This window comes from Sus scrofa, chromosome 10, assembly GCF_054392235.1.
Source record: "Sus scrofa isolate SSC_HxYL_T2T_F1_AM1 chromosome 10, Sscrofa_HxYL_maternal_Yorkshire_Landrace_v2.0, whole genome shotgun sequence".
Lineage (NCBI taxonomy): Eukaryota > Metazoa > Chordata > Mammalia > Artiodactyla > Suidae > Sus > Sus scrofa.
The window spans coordinates 92,145,780-92,164,582 of record NC_139392.1 but is presented as its reverse complement, the minus strand read 5'-3'; the positions used below and the strand labels follow the sequence as shown (position 1 = coordinate 92,164,582).

The following is an 18,803-nucleotide window of genomic DNA, read 5'->3' as shown; positions in this document are numbered from 1 at the left end:
ATAACTTCTGTAATAATTGGCCCCAAATGGCCAGGACTTGATCCGTAACTATCACCTTCCCTAAATTTTGTCCCTGCTTCCAACTTAAAACCAGATAGAGCAAATAAATACCGTAGGATGCCGCGGTGCTGGTTAGCCTGCCTGCAGCTTCCCCCTGCCAGCAGCCTCCTGTCTGGGCACACCTGCAGCCCTCCCTCTTCTCCATTCCTCAGCCTGCCTTTGGGGCTGCCTGGCCACAGGTGATGGTGAGCAGCTGCCTTGCTCTTGCCGGCTCTGAATAAGCAGCCTTTGTTCTTCTCACAAGTGTAGTTTAAAGCTTTACTTCCTGTGCTATGTTTTGTGATTTTCCTACGTGTTTTTTAAACATAGATGTTTATGTTTTATAAAGGTGAAGACATGCTTATAAGCAGATTTATAAGACGTGTTTATAGGATTCTCTTGCTTTGTTTCTTTACATTGAATGGCAAGATGACACAGAAGAAAAATGTGTCATTTTAGTAGTAAAGAACAAAATCCTAGTCAAATTTCAATCTTCATTGAAACCTCCGCCTCAGATATAGTTATTCAAAGCTTTTCATTTTGGTTTATTAAACCATAATTTTTTAAAAAATCAGTACATGGAAGAGATTTAAACATGAAATAGAAAATAAATGCATTTGGGTTTTGTTAATTATCTAAGTATTCTTTTATTCTTGCTTTTAAAATATTAGGCATGAGGAGTTCCCATCGTGGCTCAGCGGAAACAAATCTGACTAGCATCCATGAGGATTCAGGTTCCATCCCTGGCCTCGCTCAGTGGCTTAAGGATCTGGCATTGCCATGAGCTGTGGTGTAGGTTGCAGGCGAGGCTCAGGTTCTGCATTGCTGTGGCTGTGGTGTAGGTTAGCAGCTACAATTCTGATTTGACCTGTAGCCTGGGAACCTCCATATGTCATAGGTGTGGCCCTAAAAAGACCCAAAAAAAAAAAAAATTTAAGCATGAATGCTAAATTTTATCAAGTACTTTTCGCATCGTTTACTGTTTTTTAAGCTATTAGTGCAATATATTAATAAATATATTTCATATTATTGAGCTGTGTATATGTTTCTAAAATGAACTCTGGTGAATTATTTTTTTTAATATTTTTAATTTATTCACTGATTTTGTTAAGGCTCTTTCACTTTTGTAAAGTTTTGGAGGTCCCTAGTGGCTCTTCAGGTTAAGGATCTGGTGGTGTCAACTGCTATGGCTCTGGTTACATTCGTGGCATGGGTTCAGTCCCTGGCCTGGGAATTTCTGCTTGCCGTGGGCACAGCCCCCCCCCCAAAAAAAAGATTGCTGAATTCTCCACTTTTGTAAAGTTTCTTAAAATGACTAGAACTTATACCCTGTTTGGTGTTTTGTGTGTGTGTTATGTACACCTCCCTCTTATTTCTACAACTGAATGACTGCTAAGGCTACTTTGAGCAGCTTTGAAACTATGAAAAAAGATAGCTTTTTATCTGCCTAGTGCTTTATTTTACTGAAGTTACTCTCGCTGTATTTATTGTTTGAATTTTCTGTTAACAGATACTCCCTTCGGAGAGGTAGCTCCTTCACATTTTTAACACCTGGCCCCCATTGGGACTTAACTTTGGTGAGTAGAGACCTGGGTTTTTATTTCAAGACATTAGGTAGAATTCCTGGGTTGTCTTTCAGGCTGGTGAATAGCTCAGTTGTCTGAAAGTCTTGAAGTAGAGATGCTGTCACCATCTTTGGCAACCTGATATAATTTTTTTCTGCCAACAAACTGAAAGAGTTTTTATTTCAGTTACATATAAAATGTATTTTGAAAAGTATCAGATCTGTTTATCTTTATGCAGTTCTTTCTCTTATTCCTACCAGTGTTAAAATTAAGAGAATATATTATGAAATGTGAAGCTATTTTGATGCACATACTCTAACAATTTTTTTCTTGGTTGAAAAACATAAAACTGATGGTAGATAATATATATAATGAATGAATGATTTCTGTTATAAATCATCTTAATATAGAAGTCTGCTTCATTATTTTCAGAATGAGACTTTACAGAGGCATCTAATCTTGTGCAAAGTGACACCAGAAAATTGGAGGGTTTTGGTAATTAAAACTTATTACTTCCTGATACTCCTATAAATAAAGTATGTACAAATAGAGCATAATTCTTATGCTTTTCTTATTTGGAGGAAATAGCAAAAATGATTCTGCTGGTTGGCCAAACTTGTGTGCACGTGTTGATGATGTGCCGATGGGTTCAGCAATGCATATTTCATTTGTATTCTATTCTGTTGTATTTAATTTCTGTGTCTGGGATTCCTGTTTGAGATTTCTGTACCCTTAACATTTGCATACATTAATTCCTCAGTAAAGTATTCCTAGCACAGTCTCCTGATTTTAATGCAGTTCCACATTTTCCTTTGAGATGTCTTTCACCTTTATCCCTTTCCCTTACTAGTTGAAGAACCTAAATTTAAACAGAAAAACTTTATCAGAGAAGTGTCTCTAAATATGATTTTGCAAGCCTACCAGCAAAAAAAAAAACAAATATTTTTTTTCCTTTTTTGGCCACCCTGAGGCATACGGAGTTTCTGGGCCAGGGATCAAATTCTAACCGGAGCTGTGACCTGCACCACTTAACCCACTGTGCCAGGGCCGGGGATCAAACCTGCATTCCTGCTGCTGCAGAAACCCTGTCGATCCCATTGTGCCACTGGGGGAACTCCCAGCGAAAATATTTGGAGCAGTACCCCTCATGCATTTATTTTAATTTTTAGGTATCTACCAAAGATACACTGTTCGTATCTCAAAGAACAATATTCACCTAGGGTGAGGTTACTGGTGGTAGCCACAAATGTATATTTCAACTAACCAAAATAATTTCACAGTTGGGGGCTGGCTTCCAAATTGGACCTGATTAGATTGTCATTGTCTTTCACTCATTTAAAAATGTGAGTGATGATGAGCTTATCATCTGTATATTAAATTTTAGTAAAGTTTATTTTAGGGATTAAGAAATGCATAAAAGTGAAGCTCTAACATTTTCCTCCTGTATTCCAGGGAAGATATTTTGCATATCCTCTGGGATAAACGGATCTAACTTGGGAAAACACTTTTGTAGAGGTTTCTATAGCAAAAGAAACATCTCATGGTTCATGTATTAAAACCTTTGGGAGTTCCTGCCGTGGCACCACGACAGGGTCAGTGTTGTCTCTGCAACATCAGGACACAGGTTCAATCCCCAGCCTGGTACCCTTGGTTAAAGGATCCTGCATTGCTATGGGGTGGCCAAAAAGGAAAAAAAAAAAAAACTTTTGGAATGTAATTAAAGAATACTAAGAAGGGGATTTATAACTCTAAATACCTAGGTTAGGAAAGAAAAAGAACAAAAATTAAGCATCTAATTCGAGGTGAGAAAAAAACAATAGAGTAAACCAAAAAAAAAAAAAAAAAAATAGGAGAAGTAAGAGTAGAAAAAGTAAAATCAGCAGCCTGGCATGATTCTTGGCAAACCAGGGATAGAACAGAACTTCCATATCCTGAGACCTACCACAGACAGTATAGGTAATGATAAAATGTTAGAGACATTCCCTTTAAATTGAGAAAAAAGCGTGCTGTCATCGTGTTCGTTCAGCATTGTACCAGTGCTCCGAGCCAACCCAGTAAAGCAGGAAGACCAAGGATACACAGATTAGAAAGGAAGAGACAGCATGATTTCATTGTCTCCATAGAATATACAAGAGGGTATCAAGAGCAGCTATTAAACTAAGAGTTTGAGCAAGGCTATAAAAATTATTCTAAAAAAATCGACAGAATGTATATATATTAGTAGTAAATAATTAAATACAATTTTTAAAGATGCTTTTATTGACATAAAAAAATTTAACTAGGAATAAATCTATGAAAAGCTCTGTGAGACTTTTATGGGAAAAATCGGAAAGCACCAGTAACATTAAACACCTAATTAAATGAACAGCTCTACCATTTCCTGCAAGGAAAGGCTCAAGAGCATAAAAAATGTCCATTCTCTCCAAATTAATTCATACATTCAATGCAGTTCTGATAGAAACCTCACTAGAGTATAATACATCTCATTCTACAATTCTTACAAGGAAGTAGAAGACACACAACAGCAAAAGTAGAGTACACATCAGGGAGAATATGACTTACTCCAAAAGTACAGAAATTACACGGCATAAAAAGGGTGCAGGTATGGCTCAGTAGACCAATGGAATAAAACGGAGACCCCAGAAGCCGACACCCGTGTATAATGGCCTTACTGTCTCCTAGGCATTGTGAAGGAAGCACACTCTCAACATGGGGTTAATAAGTCCTAGATGGATTGAACAGAAAATGTGAAAAGCAAAATTTGAAAATATTTTAAAGAAAGCAGTAGAATTTAAAAAATCTGTTAAATTTCGTTATACATATGCCCACATGTGTATACAGTTTCACATACTCTGTGTGACCCCGCACGTGCTTTTTTACCTTCAGCACCGTCTTTTTGTGGTGGTTTCCTCTCCCTTTCCTCTCTTCTCCCTGTGTAAGTTCTTCCTCCCCCAACTTCCACTCTCACCCACGTCACTAGCACTGTACATACCCCTCTACCCTTGGCTCTTAGGGTTATTGACACACAGCCTCAAAGGATATTTGCTTAGTTTGCTTTTCAAAATTAGAATCATGTTGCATCCTCTCACTTTCAATGTGTAGGTGTCCCTAGAAGTGAAGTGGGTCTCTTGAAGACAGCATATATATGGGTCTTGTTTTTGTATCCATTCAGCCAGTCAGTCTATGTCTTTCTGGTTGGGGCATTTAGTCCATTAACATTTAAGGTAATTATTGATATGTACGTTCTTATTGCCATTTTATTAATTGCTTTGTATTTATTTTTGCTGCTCTTTTTTCTTTCCTTCTTCTCTTGTTCTTTTCTGCCTAGAGAAGTTTCTTTAGTATTTGTTGTAAGGCTGGTTTAGTGTTGCTGAATTCTCTCAGCTTTTGCTTATCTGCGAAGGTTTTGATTTCTCCTTCAAATCTGAATGAGAGCCTTGCTGGGTAGAGTAATCTTGGTTGGAGGTTTTTTCCTTTCATCATTCCCTTCTGGCCTGCAGAGTTTCTGCTGAAAAATCTGCTGATAACCTTGGGGTTCCCTTGTATGTTATTTGTTTCTTTTCCCTAGCTGCTTTCAAGATTTTCTCTTTGTCTTTAGTTTTGGTCAGTTTGATTAATATGTGTCTTGGGGTGTTCCTCCTTGGGTTTATTTTATATGGTACTCGTTGTGCTTCCTGGATTTGAGTGAGTGGTTCCTTTCCCATGTGAGGCAAGTTTTCGGCTATTATCTCTTGGAATATTTTTTCTGTCCCCTTCTCTCTCTCTCTTCTCCTTCTGGCACCCCTATAATACGGATGTTGGTGCGTTTAACGTTGTCCCAGAGTTCTCTGAGACTCTCTTCATTTGTTTTCAATCTTCTTTCTCTTTTCTGTTCTGCATCCATAATTTCCACTAATCTGTCCTCCACCTCGCTTATTCGTTCTTCTGCCTGCTGTATTCTGCTGTTAGCTGCTTCTGGTGAATTTTTTATTTCAGTTATTGTATTTTGCATCTCTTCTTGTTGAAGTTTTATATCTTGTATCCCTTTGCTCGGTGTTTCCTGTAAGTTATCCATCTTTGCCTCCAGTTTATTTCCAATGTCTTGCATCATCTTCAGCATCGACAGTCTAAAGTCTTTTTCCTGGAGGCTGAGAATCTCCTCATGGCTTAGCTGATTTTCTGGGGGTTTTTCCTTTCTCCCTCATCTGAGTTATAGTTCTCTGTCTTTTCATTTTTATAAATTTTTGGTGTGGTGACCTTTTTATAGATAATAGAGTTGTAGCCTCTCTTATTTCTGGTGTCTCCTCCCCTTGTGGCTGAAGTGAGTATGGGGGGCTTGTTGTAGGTTTCCTGATGGGAGGGGCTGATGCCTGCCCCCTGGTAGGTGGAGCCGATTCTAATCCCTCTGGTGGGTGGGGCTTAGTCTCTGGATGGGATTAGAGGCAGCTGTGTGCCTGAGGGGTCTTTAGGGAGCCTGTTTCCTGAGGGGCGGGGCTGTGAGCCCACCTGGGTTGTTGTTTGCCCTGGGGCTTCTCAGCACTGGCTGACGGGTGGGGCCAGATTTTCCCAAAAGGACCCCCTCCAGAGAAAGGCAGGCTGTTGAATATTCCCAAGAGCTTTGCTTTCAATGTCCTTCCCTCAGAACAAGCCACGTTCACCCCTGTTTTCCCAGGTTGTCCTCCAAGAACTGCAGTCAGGTTTGACCCAGTTCTATGGAGACTTTGCTTTGCCCTGGGACCCAGCACACGTGAAAGTCTGTGTGCGCCTTTTAAGAATGGGGTCTCCGTTTCCCCCAGTCCCGTGGAGCTCCTGCGCACAAGCCCCACTGGCCTTCAATGCCAGATGCTCCAGGGGCTCTTTCTCCCAGGGCCAGGTCCCCGCATGTGAGGGTTTGATGTGGGACTCAGAACTCTCACGCCTGTAGGTGAGTCTCTGTGAACCAGTTAGTTTCCAGTCTGTGGAGCTTCCCACCCAGGAGGTATGGGGTTGTTTATATCGTGAAATCACCCCTCCTACCTCTTGATGTGTCCTCCTCTTTTTCTTCTGGAGTAGGCTATCTTTTTTAAGGTTTCTGGTCCATTTGGTGAAGAATGCTCAGTCTTTTGTTGTGAATTTTGTTGTTTTTAGGAGAATAGTTGAGCTCCAGTCCTTCTGTTCCGCCATCTTAATCCCGTCTCCAAATTAGGGTCATGTTAATGAGACTTTCCTGCATCTTCTGGATATAACCTTAGGATCAGTAAAGGTTTCTTCAGTTCTGTCACCTCTGATTTATATGTTTGTTCATGTCTTGTATCATTTTCTTAATGTCTTTTAGCTAAAATTGAAATAGTACTTTATAGGTTTGCTCTGCCTCTTTGAGCATTTCCTTTTGAGGTGACTTCATTCCTTGTAGGGCTATTATTCTTCCCCTCACTCTCTTTCTCTCAGAGTTGCTTTGTGTAGGATTTGACTTGGAGGATTTTTCTGTTCATTTTTTATTATTATTATTTTTTATTGTCTTTGCTAGGGTGCACCCTCAGCATATGGAGGTTCCCAGGCTAGGGGTCTAATCAGAGCTGTAGCCACCGGCCTACACCAGAGCCACAGCAACGCCAGATCAGAGCTGCATCTGCGACCTACACCACAGCTCACGGCAACACCGGATCCTTAACCCACTGAGTGAGGCCAGGGATTGAATCTGCAACCTCATGGTTCCTAGTCAGATTCGTTAACCACTGAGCCACGACGGAACTCCTCTGTTCACTTTAATGTGAATTAGTTTTCCTGGTCTTTCACAAAGAGGCTTGATTCAGGTGGCCTTTCTCACTTCATGAAGTTCCCTCTGCTGTTGTCTTCATGACAGCTTGCTTCTGAGATAGACGTCCAGGCTCCGTGTATCCCCCCCCTTCTGGACTCTTCTTTCCTCTTCTCTGTTGTCCGCTTCCTGCTCCGTGCTGACTCGCCTCCCACCAGGTTCTCTGGGGGCATGGGGGTGGGGGGGGGGGAGGTTCTTGAAGGGGAGTCCCTGCTGGTCAGGTTTGACAGTTCACAAGAGCTAGGCTGTATCACAAGTAATCTGAAAAGTTTTCTTGAGATAGAAGAGAAGAAACATTGTTTAAGGACCAGAAATGAAAGCTGTACCTTCAGTTTTTGTCACTATTGGCACCAGTGGTGCTGAATGAAGGTGGTGGATGCTTACTGGATGGTACTCCAGGTGTGGGCATATTCATCTTCCAGCTGGTAAATCCTGCTTCAGGCAATAAATCTTTTTTTTTTTTTTTTTTTTGTCTTTTGTCTTTTTGTCTCTTGTTGTTGTTGTTGTTGCTATTTCTTGGGCCGCTCCCGCGGCATATGGAGGTTCCCAGGCTAGGGGTCGAATCGGAGCTGTAGCCACCGGCCTACGCCAGAGCCACAGCAACACAGGATCCGAGCCGCGTCTGCAACCTACACCACAGCTCACGGCAACGCCTGATTGTTAACCCACTGAGCAAGGGCAGGGACCGAACCCGCAACCTCATGGTTCCTAGTCGGATTCGTCAACCACTGCACCACGACGGGAACTCCAGGCAATAAATCTTAATTACTGGGGCCATGAGTAAAGGATAGTTTTTTCCTACTGAACCCCCCAACAGGATAAATAAAATGTGTTCCGTTTTTAAAAAAACATATTGCCTTTATATATAAAACATATTTACTTTTTCTCTAACAAAAGTAAATGTAGAATTAACTTACATAAGAGTTCTGTTATGGAAAACTTGAGATAAGTTTTTTTTTAATGGGGCAAAATCACTTCACAAGAGATCATTTCGTCAGAGGGGGCTTTTAGAAAGTATGACATCATAGGTGCCAGAGATAATTTGTGACCATCCCTCCTAAACAGCCTAATTTTAAAGGGGACTTTTCTAGTTGTATGTGGTCTTGGTTTATGGAGTACCACCCATTCCTTCCATGTAAGAATGAAATCTTTTCTTTTTCACAGAAAAGGAAAAGAAGAGCAAAAGATGATGATGTCGTAAGCCTTAGCAGCCTTGATCTGAAGGTAAGCCTTACTACTCTGGCGAAGGAGAAGGCACTTAGGAACACGCAGATACCGTTTTATTTCTGCACTATAAGGAGGGCGAGTGCTGGGGGTTTTGTTTGGGGTTTCTTTGCACTTTGCATTTTTTAAATGTAAAACTGAATAATATTGGCTCTTGCAGATAGTTCGCCTTCTTTGTTAAGAATGAGCAGAAAATCTCCCGCAAAACAATGTTGGCCGATAGTGGTGTCTCAGACTCCCCTGCCTGCAGAGACCAGGCCTGTGGTTTGTGCACAGAAGGGACAGGGACGGAGGGCACCGCACCGCTGCTGCTGTGCTCCAGCCCACTGCTGGAGGCGGGATTGTCCACATCTGGGCTCCGTGGGAAGTCTCCTAAATTTTAAATGTGGGATTTTTTTTCTAAAAAATCATGAAGACCAAACAACTTGTCTAGAGGCCAGATGTGGCCCAGGGGTTTCTGGAGTGTGACACATGATAAACTAAAGCTCAATGCACACGTCAAAACAATTATGTATATTCTTCTGTAAAGTTGTAGTTAAGTCCAAAAATCTGGTATCTTTGGAATTATTTCATTTTTTGTCAGTTGGCAAGTTTTACAGAACCATGTTAGTTTTAAGAAATCTTTTTAAAAAGATTGTTACGAAAAGTTATACATTTTAAGTGAGATTTTTTAAAAAAGTTTGACATCACATTTAATGATGACAGCCTCTGCTTATTTTTAACAATAAGCTATCTTCTAAAAATTAAATTTTTATAGGTCTGCTCATCAAAAGTTGAGCAAATCTGGCAAGCCAGATTTTTTGGAGGGTGTGTACATAATGTCTTTATAGAAGAATTTAGGCTTTTTGCAAAACAACTTTAGTTGCATTTTCTTAAATCTTGTTTTCAAAGAAAGAAAAAGGTGTTGTAGTTAAATTGAGCCTCTATCGTTCCTCTTTATTAACTGGACTACTTCTGTAAAGAGAAACTTCCCTTCGTCAACCATCTGGTTACGCCAAGGTACTGATTTATAATAAAGGCAGGCCAGGTACTTGATTCCTTCCTTTTACTAGTTTTCAAAAATTATGGATTTTCTTCATTTGAATTCTCTAAAAGTAAGTAATGATTTTTTTCTCTTTTGATATGTTACGAACTCATGGATGTGGACACATTTGATATGTTATGCCTCGATCCACTTTAATTATTAGTTTTACTGTGCTCGCATTATCCCGTCTTTGACCATGGTTGCTGCCTCAAGGTGGCACCTTTGTCCTTTGCTCCCCAAGCTTTAAGATGTAGCTGACATAGGACATCGTGTAAATTTAAGTGTGCAGCGTGTTGATTTCCTGTGTCCTTTTGTCACGGCTCTTGCCTCAGATCTAGAAGCTGAATAAATAGCCTCCTTTTCTTCCTGGATGACAAGTTATTCCAGGCCTACCTACTTTTTTTTTTCTCTTTTTTTTTTCCACACCTGGAATCAGTCATTTCCAAAAGCCCTAGTTTTAGAGGCTAAAATCGGGGCACGAGGAGCACTTGTTGCTACTAATCGATCATTGTTTCTAGGCCTTTTAATGGGCAGAGCTAGAAAACATATATACTTTTGAGATAAACTAACTCATGAGTTTATATTGCGATTTTTAAAGTCAGTGCTAAAGGGTCTTTTTCTTAATCTCCTTAATCTTAACAATCTAGATCTTTTTCAACTATACCAACAATCTGGGTTCTATGAGACAAAATTACTCTCGATTTACTCATGAGTTAGTTCTTTGCTATGTGTAATTATGCCAATGCACTTTTTTATTTGCAAGATTTAAGAATTACTCCTTTTTAAATTTTTCTTAGAATTGTGTAACAAAATTGTATACAGTTTTAAAGTCAGCTCTACAAGATTCTTGTTTCTATCCCTGGCTCCTCTCCTCTACTTCTTTCTTCTGTACAAAATGTTTTTGGTTTCTTTCACCAATTTTATGGTTTATTCTTCCACTTTTTAAAGTCATAAGCAGTTGCATGTATGTTTATGTATCCCACTTTTTTGATAAACAGTAGCATACTGTCTTTCATTACATGTTCTATTTTTACACTCTTTTTGGTTTTGCTTGTATGTTTTGCTATATCTTTCAGTATTTGGAAGATTCATGGTTTTGTTCTGTCGGTTGTCTTTATGGGATGCCTTCAGTCCCCTCTCTTTGGCTGCGGTAAATTTGTTCATTCCCGTGAGCGTTATTTTAATCAACCAGCACCTCTTCTCCTTCCTCTCTTCTCCTTGTTTTCTGAGGTCTTTCTTTCTGCTCCCCGTCTCTTTTATCTGGACTTCTTGTCTTTGCTTCTGTTGCCCTTTTCTGCTCAATTTGGACCCTACTCCTAGCAGTTTTTCTCAGTGCAGTGTTCTTTTCAAGAGTTTCTATGGCCAAGGGCGACTGTTGCAGCACCAGTAAACCTTGTTACCTGGCAGTGTCCTTGCCCTTGGCCTAAGGCTTTGGTCCTCGGAGTCCTTCCCAGTTTAGAGCGCTGTTCTCAGACTAGGGTGCCATGGTAGGGGTTCCCTACTCTTGGGACCATCAGAGAAGCCCTGCTGCCCTCCCTCTCCTTCTCTGTCAGATACTGAAACCCTGTGAGTCTCGTAGCTGTTCCGTGTGCCTCCATTAGACCAACAGAAGGTTTGGGGGAAACACGTTCTTTTTTGGTGTATATTTTAGATTTTCTGTGTTCTATGTTACTTGCTACATCTCTTTTTTTTTTTCCTTTAAAGAGGGAACGCCTGTCAAAGATTAACACATGGATGAGTGAGCTAACAGAATGGTAAAGCTGGTGCGAGGACTATAGGAAACACTGAAGCATTCTAATCCCAGAGAGAGGTGGAATAAGATTGCTGCATTTTATACGAGACAGATCAATGTCCCCATCTGCATCTCTGCCTACAGAATGTATTTGCATTGCTACAGAATTAACATCTACCTTGACAGAGTTGGTAAAAAGAAAAAAAAAAAAAGCCTAACCACTAGCAAATAGTGAAATCAAGCAAAAGGTACAGTACTAGAAAATGAGCTGATCCCATTAAAAGGCTTTTGGAGGTCCCACTGTGGCTCAGTGGTTAATGAACCCGACAAGCAACCATGAGGATGCGGGTTTGATCCCTGGCCTTGCTCAGTGGGTTAATGATCCGGCGTTGCCTTGAGCTGTGGTGGAGGTCGCAGACATGGCTCAGATCCCATGTGGCTGTGGCATAGGCCGGCGGCTACAGCTCTGCTTCCCGATTTGTCACTTAGCCTGGGAACCTCCATATGCCGTGGGTACAGCCCTGAAAAGACAAAAAAGACCAAAAAAAAAAAGAAAAGCTTTAAAATAAGATTAAGTAAAAGGTATTCGGGCATCCTTTTTGTCTGGTTTCAGTCTTTGTATATTTTATTTCTAATTCTTTCCTTAATTTTATCACCTTTCTAATTCTGACTGATGTTCCTTTACAGCTGACTTTGGAATATTACGGGTTTTGTGAGCATTTTTTTCCACCATGCTTTTATTTTTTGTAGGGATGTTGTTTTTTTCCCTTATACTTTTTTTTTCTTATGAAAACTTTGTATTGGATTTGACTGTGATTTCTTCTGTTGGTCATTGTTATGTGAAAATAGTTTTAGAAAGGAGGAATGAGTCAGGAGAGCTTTTCAGAGTTTCATGACTCTGAAATGCCCTCTTCTGTTGCCTTTAAGAAATGATAAATGTAAATCGATTTGATGAGTTCCCCAGGACCTGTTTTCCTCCTCAGCTTTTACCCAAATCTTCTGTTTCCTTTGCATCTGTCACCTCTACTCTACTTGAAATCTGTTCCCAGAGCTCGGTCCATTGAGTTGAGCTTTGTGCTGGGGATGAGCTTTGAAAGTCCCTAAGGCTCAGGTGTTCCCGTCACAACCCCTTCGGGTCATCCCTGAGTACGGAAAGTCCTCCCCAGTTTCCCTGCTCTTCTCACAGTGACCTGCCTCACTCCGCAGGGAGGTGCTGCTGATAGATCTGGGGATTCTTCTCTTCTCAGATCTTTTGTTACTTTTCTCTGCATTCTCTTCCAGTGTCATAGAGGGCTTATGGTTATTGGTAGTTTATCCATATTAACTGAGTTTTTGGATTCGTGGAGATGTGTACCTTAGTCCAGAGTGCTGTGCATATTGACTCTGGGTTGGGGCTTTGCTGTCCTGTTCTCTGCATTTTTATGGAAGGATTTGAAGCGGTTGTAAACTATGCCATTGCCTTACTTCCAGAATTCTGCCTCATGTTATTTTGTTCCCAATTTGTGGTGAAGGGCACATTTAGCTTTCTTCTAAACCTAATGTAATTTTAGCAATGTTTATTGACATTTAATTTCCTGGAATTATTTGAATTACTACAATTTTTAGGGTTGATAATATATTCTTAATTAATATTCATCACCTAGCCTAAGATAGACTTCTATTGTCCTTCAAAATTCAGTATGTTTTAGGGCACTAGTCATGTCCTATTGTTAATTTCCTTAAATCAAAGAATTCTATTCAAGAAGGAAATCCTTATAAAACTTTGGTTCCATTAAACACATGCCCGACTGCAAAGAGAATAATGCAATGACACTCAGCTAAGGATTTATATACAACTATGATAAGGAAAGAATGACTCTGAAATAGTGGTTTACTGAGTATCATCTTTGTATACTCAAAACTTCACAGAGGTCTGGTCTAAATTCTTTCCTTTATTCTTTTATTTTTAATTCCACAAACATTCCATAATATTCCAAGTACTATACTAGACCTTAGAAATAAGACTATATACAAACGAAACAAGAACCTTTGACAGAATCATACCTGTGTAGATTACAATAGACTGTGCAGAAGTACCAGTTGGTATTAGAAGGAGGGATGGGAGTAAAAAAAATATTTCAAAGGTCTTGATTTGGAGTTGGGTTTTTATGAAAGCAAACGTGAACTGGGGAAAACCAACCCAGACAGGGTTTTGTTGTTGGTTCGTTGAGATGTCCAGACGAGGAGTTCCCACCGTGGTGAGACGGGATCACAGTGTCCTGGGAGCACTGGGATGCAGGTTCAGTCCCTGTCAGTGTGTTAGGATCCAGCACTGCCACAGCTGCAGCCTACATCACAGCTCTGGCTCAGATCTGATCCCAGGCCTTGGAACTCCATATGCCACAGGGGGGCCAAAAAAAAAAAAAGAAAGATGCCCTGATGATTCTTGCCTATAGCCAGGGTCGAAAACCACTAACCCTGACATTCTTAAAGTTATGCTTTCTCCCAAAAACAGATACTCTGCCAACTCCTCACCCCCTGTTTTCTTAATGGACTTTCATCTAAGTACAACTATTATTATGTAATAAGCTAAATATAATCAGTTTGTGTGGTCATTTGATGCCCGCTGCTGGAAGTCACTCTGTTTACCTCTGTATTTCAAGCTCCTGGCCACATAGCCTGACACTTAATAGGTGTTCAGTAAATATCTGATGAATGAACAGATGAAGTAATAAAGGTCAAATAAATGAAATAAGACCTCGGACTTAAGTAAGCAAGTGACATAAGCACTATGTTATGTATTTTGACTTAGGATCTTCAATGAAGAATTTAATACTAATGTTAATTGGAGTACTCATGGGATGGAGCATTGGCTATTTGTCTTGAAGCTGGGATTGCCTGCCAAACTTGTCTCTAAGGAAAATTTCAGCACTGTCTGTTATCAGATTGCCTTACCACTGTGACATGTGTACATTTATGCATTTTAAAAAGAACACAGGATTTGTTTCCAAAGGTATTTCTCAGCTGTTTCTTAGCAGCCATCACCTTGCCTTTTTCCCCTGCTGGGAAGAGTTGTGTGTTAACGTGAGCAAGCACTGGGATGAGTGATACTGAGTCACATTTCTACGACTGAAGTTCTTTAAGGCTGATAGTCAATGACCAGAAAACAAACCAAAATACCTCAAAGGAAAAGTGTTAAAATATGTGAATGGTTGGTTGTTTTTCTGAATGTTCAGTCTAGCAATCTAATTTCTAGTGTTACATTTTGAGTATTGCTATATTCTGCAGATTGAGGTTAAACATGATAATAAATTATGTATTTTATTCCTCAGTGACAATGACAGGTAAGTGGTCATTTTCCTGAGGCGCAGATTTGAAGAGTTTGAAGGTAACTGGCGTGCCGAAGCTGGTGCCTCATGAGTAAGGCCACCTCCCCGCCCTTCGTCTCGCGTGTCCACATCCCTTGTGGTCTCTACTGCTTGCCCTGGAAAAGAGGACACACTGTTTCTCTGTGACACGGCCCAGAAAATAAAGCCAACTGCTAGTACAGGTGATGAAAGTTAAAAGAAACCAAAGATATAACAACACCGTTCTTTTTCACCAAAAATATAAAAATTAAATACAAAACAGTTATTCCTGATGATGCTCTGAAAAGCCATTGATCCAGAGCTGTCCGTCCTTAAGCCTAATCATTCCTAGACTGCAGTGTGCATCTAAATACTCGTCTGCGTTTCTGCTGTAAAAGTAACGCACGACAGGACAAATGTGTATTGCCTATCCGACGTACCTAAAATTGTCAAATTAATTGAAAGGAAAGGTCGAGTAGTGATTACTAGGGGCTGGTCAGAGGGGGAACGGGGAGTTATTGTTTAGTGAGGACAGAATTTCAAAAGTTCTAGAGGCGGATGGCAGTGGTGCCTGCCCAACAACAGGAGTGCAAATGCCTCTGAACCTACCGTACCCTTAAAAATGGCTACACTGTTAAATCTTATGTATATTTCACCATAATTTGTGTGTGTGTGTGTGTGTGTGTGTGTGTGTGTGTGTGTGTGTGTGTGTGTGTGTGTGTCTTTTGTCTTTACCGGGCCGTATCCGCGGCATATGGAGGTTCCCAGGCTAGGGGTCTAATCGGAGCTGTAGCCGCTGGCCTACACCACAGCTCACAGCAACGCCGGATTGTTAACCCACTGAGCAAGGCCAGGGATCAACCCCACAACCCCATGGTTCCTAGTCGGAATCGCTAACCACTGCGCCACGACAGGAACTCCTGTTTGTTTGCTTTTTATAATAGACTTTTTTTTTGGAGTTTCTGTCGTAGCTCAGCAGAAATGAACCCAACTCATATCCGTGAGGATGCGGGTTTGATCTCTGGCCTCACTCAGTTAAGTTATAGATCCAGCGTTGCTGTGAACTGTGGTGTAGGTCACAGATGGGGCTCAGATCTGGCGGTGGCTGTGGCTGTGGTGTAGGCCAGCAGTTGTAGCTCCAGTTTGGCTCCTAGCCTGACATATGCCTCAAGTGTGGCCCTAAAAAGACAAAAGGTCTTTTTTTCCTTTAATATATTTTCCTCCATTAGTTTTCTGGAGATATTAATTGTTTCTTTCGACATCTCTTGTTTTCTCTGTTAACCAATATAAAATAAGTCATAAATCAAATGAAATTATGCTACAGCAGGTGAAGATTGTTTAGAAGTTATAAACTCAACTTTTGGAGTTTTTGTGTGTTACTAGTTGTATGAGTGTGTAAATTATATAACCATTCTAAGCCTCTGTTTTGGGGATTTAATGATAAAATTTTGTTCTCAAACTTGATCATAGCTCTTCTCCGCTCGCCAGCACATTCAGTCTTCATTCATTCATTTGTTCACTCATCCATTTCTGTATTATGGAGTTCCCACTATGCGCCAGCCACAGAGCAAAACAAAGTCTTTGCCCTTCGTGAGGCTTACATCCTGTTGGGGGCATAGACGGTCTGCGACTGAGGGGAATGTGTATCCTACTCTTTGAATACCTTGCCTCACCTCCCTGAGACCCAGGCTCCTCCAGGATGTCAGGCAGGGAGAAAGGACATTAAATATAATAGTCTCTTTACCTTACCAGATGAGATTACAGTCCTCTTCATTGCTGACTCCAACGTCGGTCCTAAATTTCCCTCTGTGAGCTCAGTGAGAATGAGTGACGGCTCCCTGCTACTAAGGGATCCACCCTGGCAAAGTCCTCCAGGTACTGGTAGTCTCTTGCAGGAAGAAGCCACGACTTTCAGAGGACCTCTAGGAAGACGGACACCAACAGCCCTTCCGGTGTGTGCTCTTCTTTGCCTGCCCTGGTGCAGCCATCCCAGCAAGACCCATCCCCAGTCTCTTCTCTGTCCCTCGTACTGGAGGGACCAGAAACCCATGTGGAATCAGTGCCATACTGGCCCTCTCTGCTTTTGAGGGTCCCTAGAGGAAGGAAGCCTTGGGGAGAAGAGAGAATGATCTCTTTCCATGAAAACTACAGGCCCCCAGGGACCGACAACTTTATTTCTCAGGCCTTTTCTTATTCGCAGGGGTGGCCTCAGGGAGAAACCTGCTGAGACGCACAGGATAGATCCTGCTGTCTACCTGCTGCCTCCTCTACCAGTACCTTGTTCTCTGGATGAGCATTAACCTAAGACAGACCCTCCCACTCTGCACACGCCCTAGGCCCAGCCGAGCCTCTTCTCCAAAATGTTTTGTCTCAACCGTTCCGCTTTTGCTCCTTCCAAGTCCCTGACCAATCAGCCAAACCATCCACCGCCTCTCAGGGCCGGTATGTATCTGTACCTCGTGCCCTTTCTGCCTCTCTGTCCAGTGAACATCAGGAGTGCTGCTCACAGCTCTACTCACTGGAAATAGTTCCCTTTGCTGCGCTCCTCAGGACCGTCCTTAGACGATGCCTCATGACAGCAGGTGAAGCCAATCCACCCGCAAACAAGGGCTGTGTTCTCCCCTCTCAGCTGATTATGGAGACCCACCTCCAGCACCAAACGAGGAGCTGAGGAGGAGGCATCAGGGCACTGGGCTGGCCGCTCAGTAATTTCCTCGTGCCCTTTGGTCCTACTCAGGCTGCTTCCAAACGGGCCATTTCCACTGTATGATAGGTTGCCACTGTGCCTGCCCAATCCTGGGACTCAGTAGACTCTCCCCCGTGTTCATTTGGGGCAACTCTAACTGCATGAGTCACGTGACGTACCCGGGGCAGGTCCTCAGTCTTTACTAGAGCTGCTGTTCAAACAGCAAGTGGTTTCCTTCATGGGAAGCAGGCCTGACTGCAGAACCCTGGGAATCTGCATTGCATTTCTCCTCCTGGCCTTGCCAGAGACATCACACAGCATCCTTGCCTAGCCGTGGATACCTCAGGCTGGGTCAGATATGCCAGCGGTTTCTCCGTGGGCAGCATTCTTCGGTTTATTACCTTGGCCCAGGAGTAGGGGGTGCGACTTCAGGCTCCCACTTGCCCTTCCCTCTGTAATGACTCTGAGAACATCACGAAGGTTACCAGCTGCTTTTTCAGGCTTTTAAAGCAATTAACAAAAGCCAGGCCGTCCATACTGTGGCCCCCTTTGTTGTTCATTTGCCACCACCACTGCAGAAGCCATCGCTTCACTGCTGCGTCTGTTCCAACTCCATAGCTGGGTCCTTATCACCATCTTATCAATGAGTGACCAGTTCCAGAATCCCAGACTGTGTGTCTTCTAATCTCTAGGCCAGGCTCAGTGTCAGTCAGTATCTCAGCCAGTGTTCCCTCCAGAAATCAGAGCCTGAGACGTGAGGTAATTGAGGTGGAGCAAGGGGGCAGCTAATGCAAGTGTCTAATTATGGGACCTTCTAAAGAAACATCTGACATACAACACAGAAGTGTCTCCCCAAGGGACTGAGGCAGGAGCTTTTGTCCACCAGTGCCTATGCTCTCCGAGGGTCAGTGGGTATCCCATTCTTCCAGGTACACTCTGGCATCTGAGGCGTCCAGGGTGGGGAGCAGAAGACGCCTAGTGCAGCCAAGGCAAGTGCTGGCTCAGAGGTGGTTGCCGCAGCAAAAGGAAAAAGTGGGGAAAATCCCACTGAACACTCTGCATAAACACAGGTGATCTTACAGGACACCGGAAATTGTTCCCATGTGTGTTTGAGAGAAAAAGTCTTGACTAACCAGCACAAATACCCAATTTTATTTGCTCCTTGTTTTACCATTGTAAGAAGAATCATGGTTTTGCTAGTACCAAACTTCTTAGTCTGTCAGCAATTCTGTTCATAGTCTTTCTAATACTGTTTAACTGATCGGAGTTGATCTTTTCCCAAAATAAATTCTTAGTAAGCCTTGGACGTACTCACATTTTAATCCAAGTGATTTTTTTAAAAAACTCAAATCCACATTTAACTTTATTACTAACTTCTTTCATACTCATCTCCAAATGTGACTGCCTTTTTTGGTGGTGTTTTTAACTCATTAC

General features: G+C 41.8%; 1 protein-coding gene across 2 annotated transcripts in view; it reads left to right on the top strand.

Moving 5' to 3' along the window:
• The window catches only part of NET1 (neuroepithelial cell transforming 1), a 46,301-nt gene that overhangs the window by 11,650 nt on the left and 15,848 nt on the right, over positions 1-18,803 (top strand). For both annotated transcript variants that reach the window (XM_084980568.1, XM_084980567.1), the window contains exons 2-3: positions 1,550-1,616; positions 8,542-8,601. In XM_084980568.1, the coding sequence (XP_084836694.1) occupies positions 1,550-1,616; positions 8,542-8,601 (127 nt within the window). The remainder of the gene's footprint in view (positions 1-1,549; positions 1,617-8,541; positions 8,602-18,803) is intronic.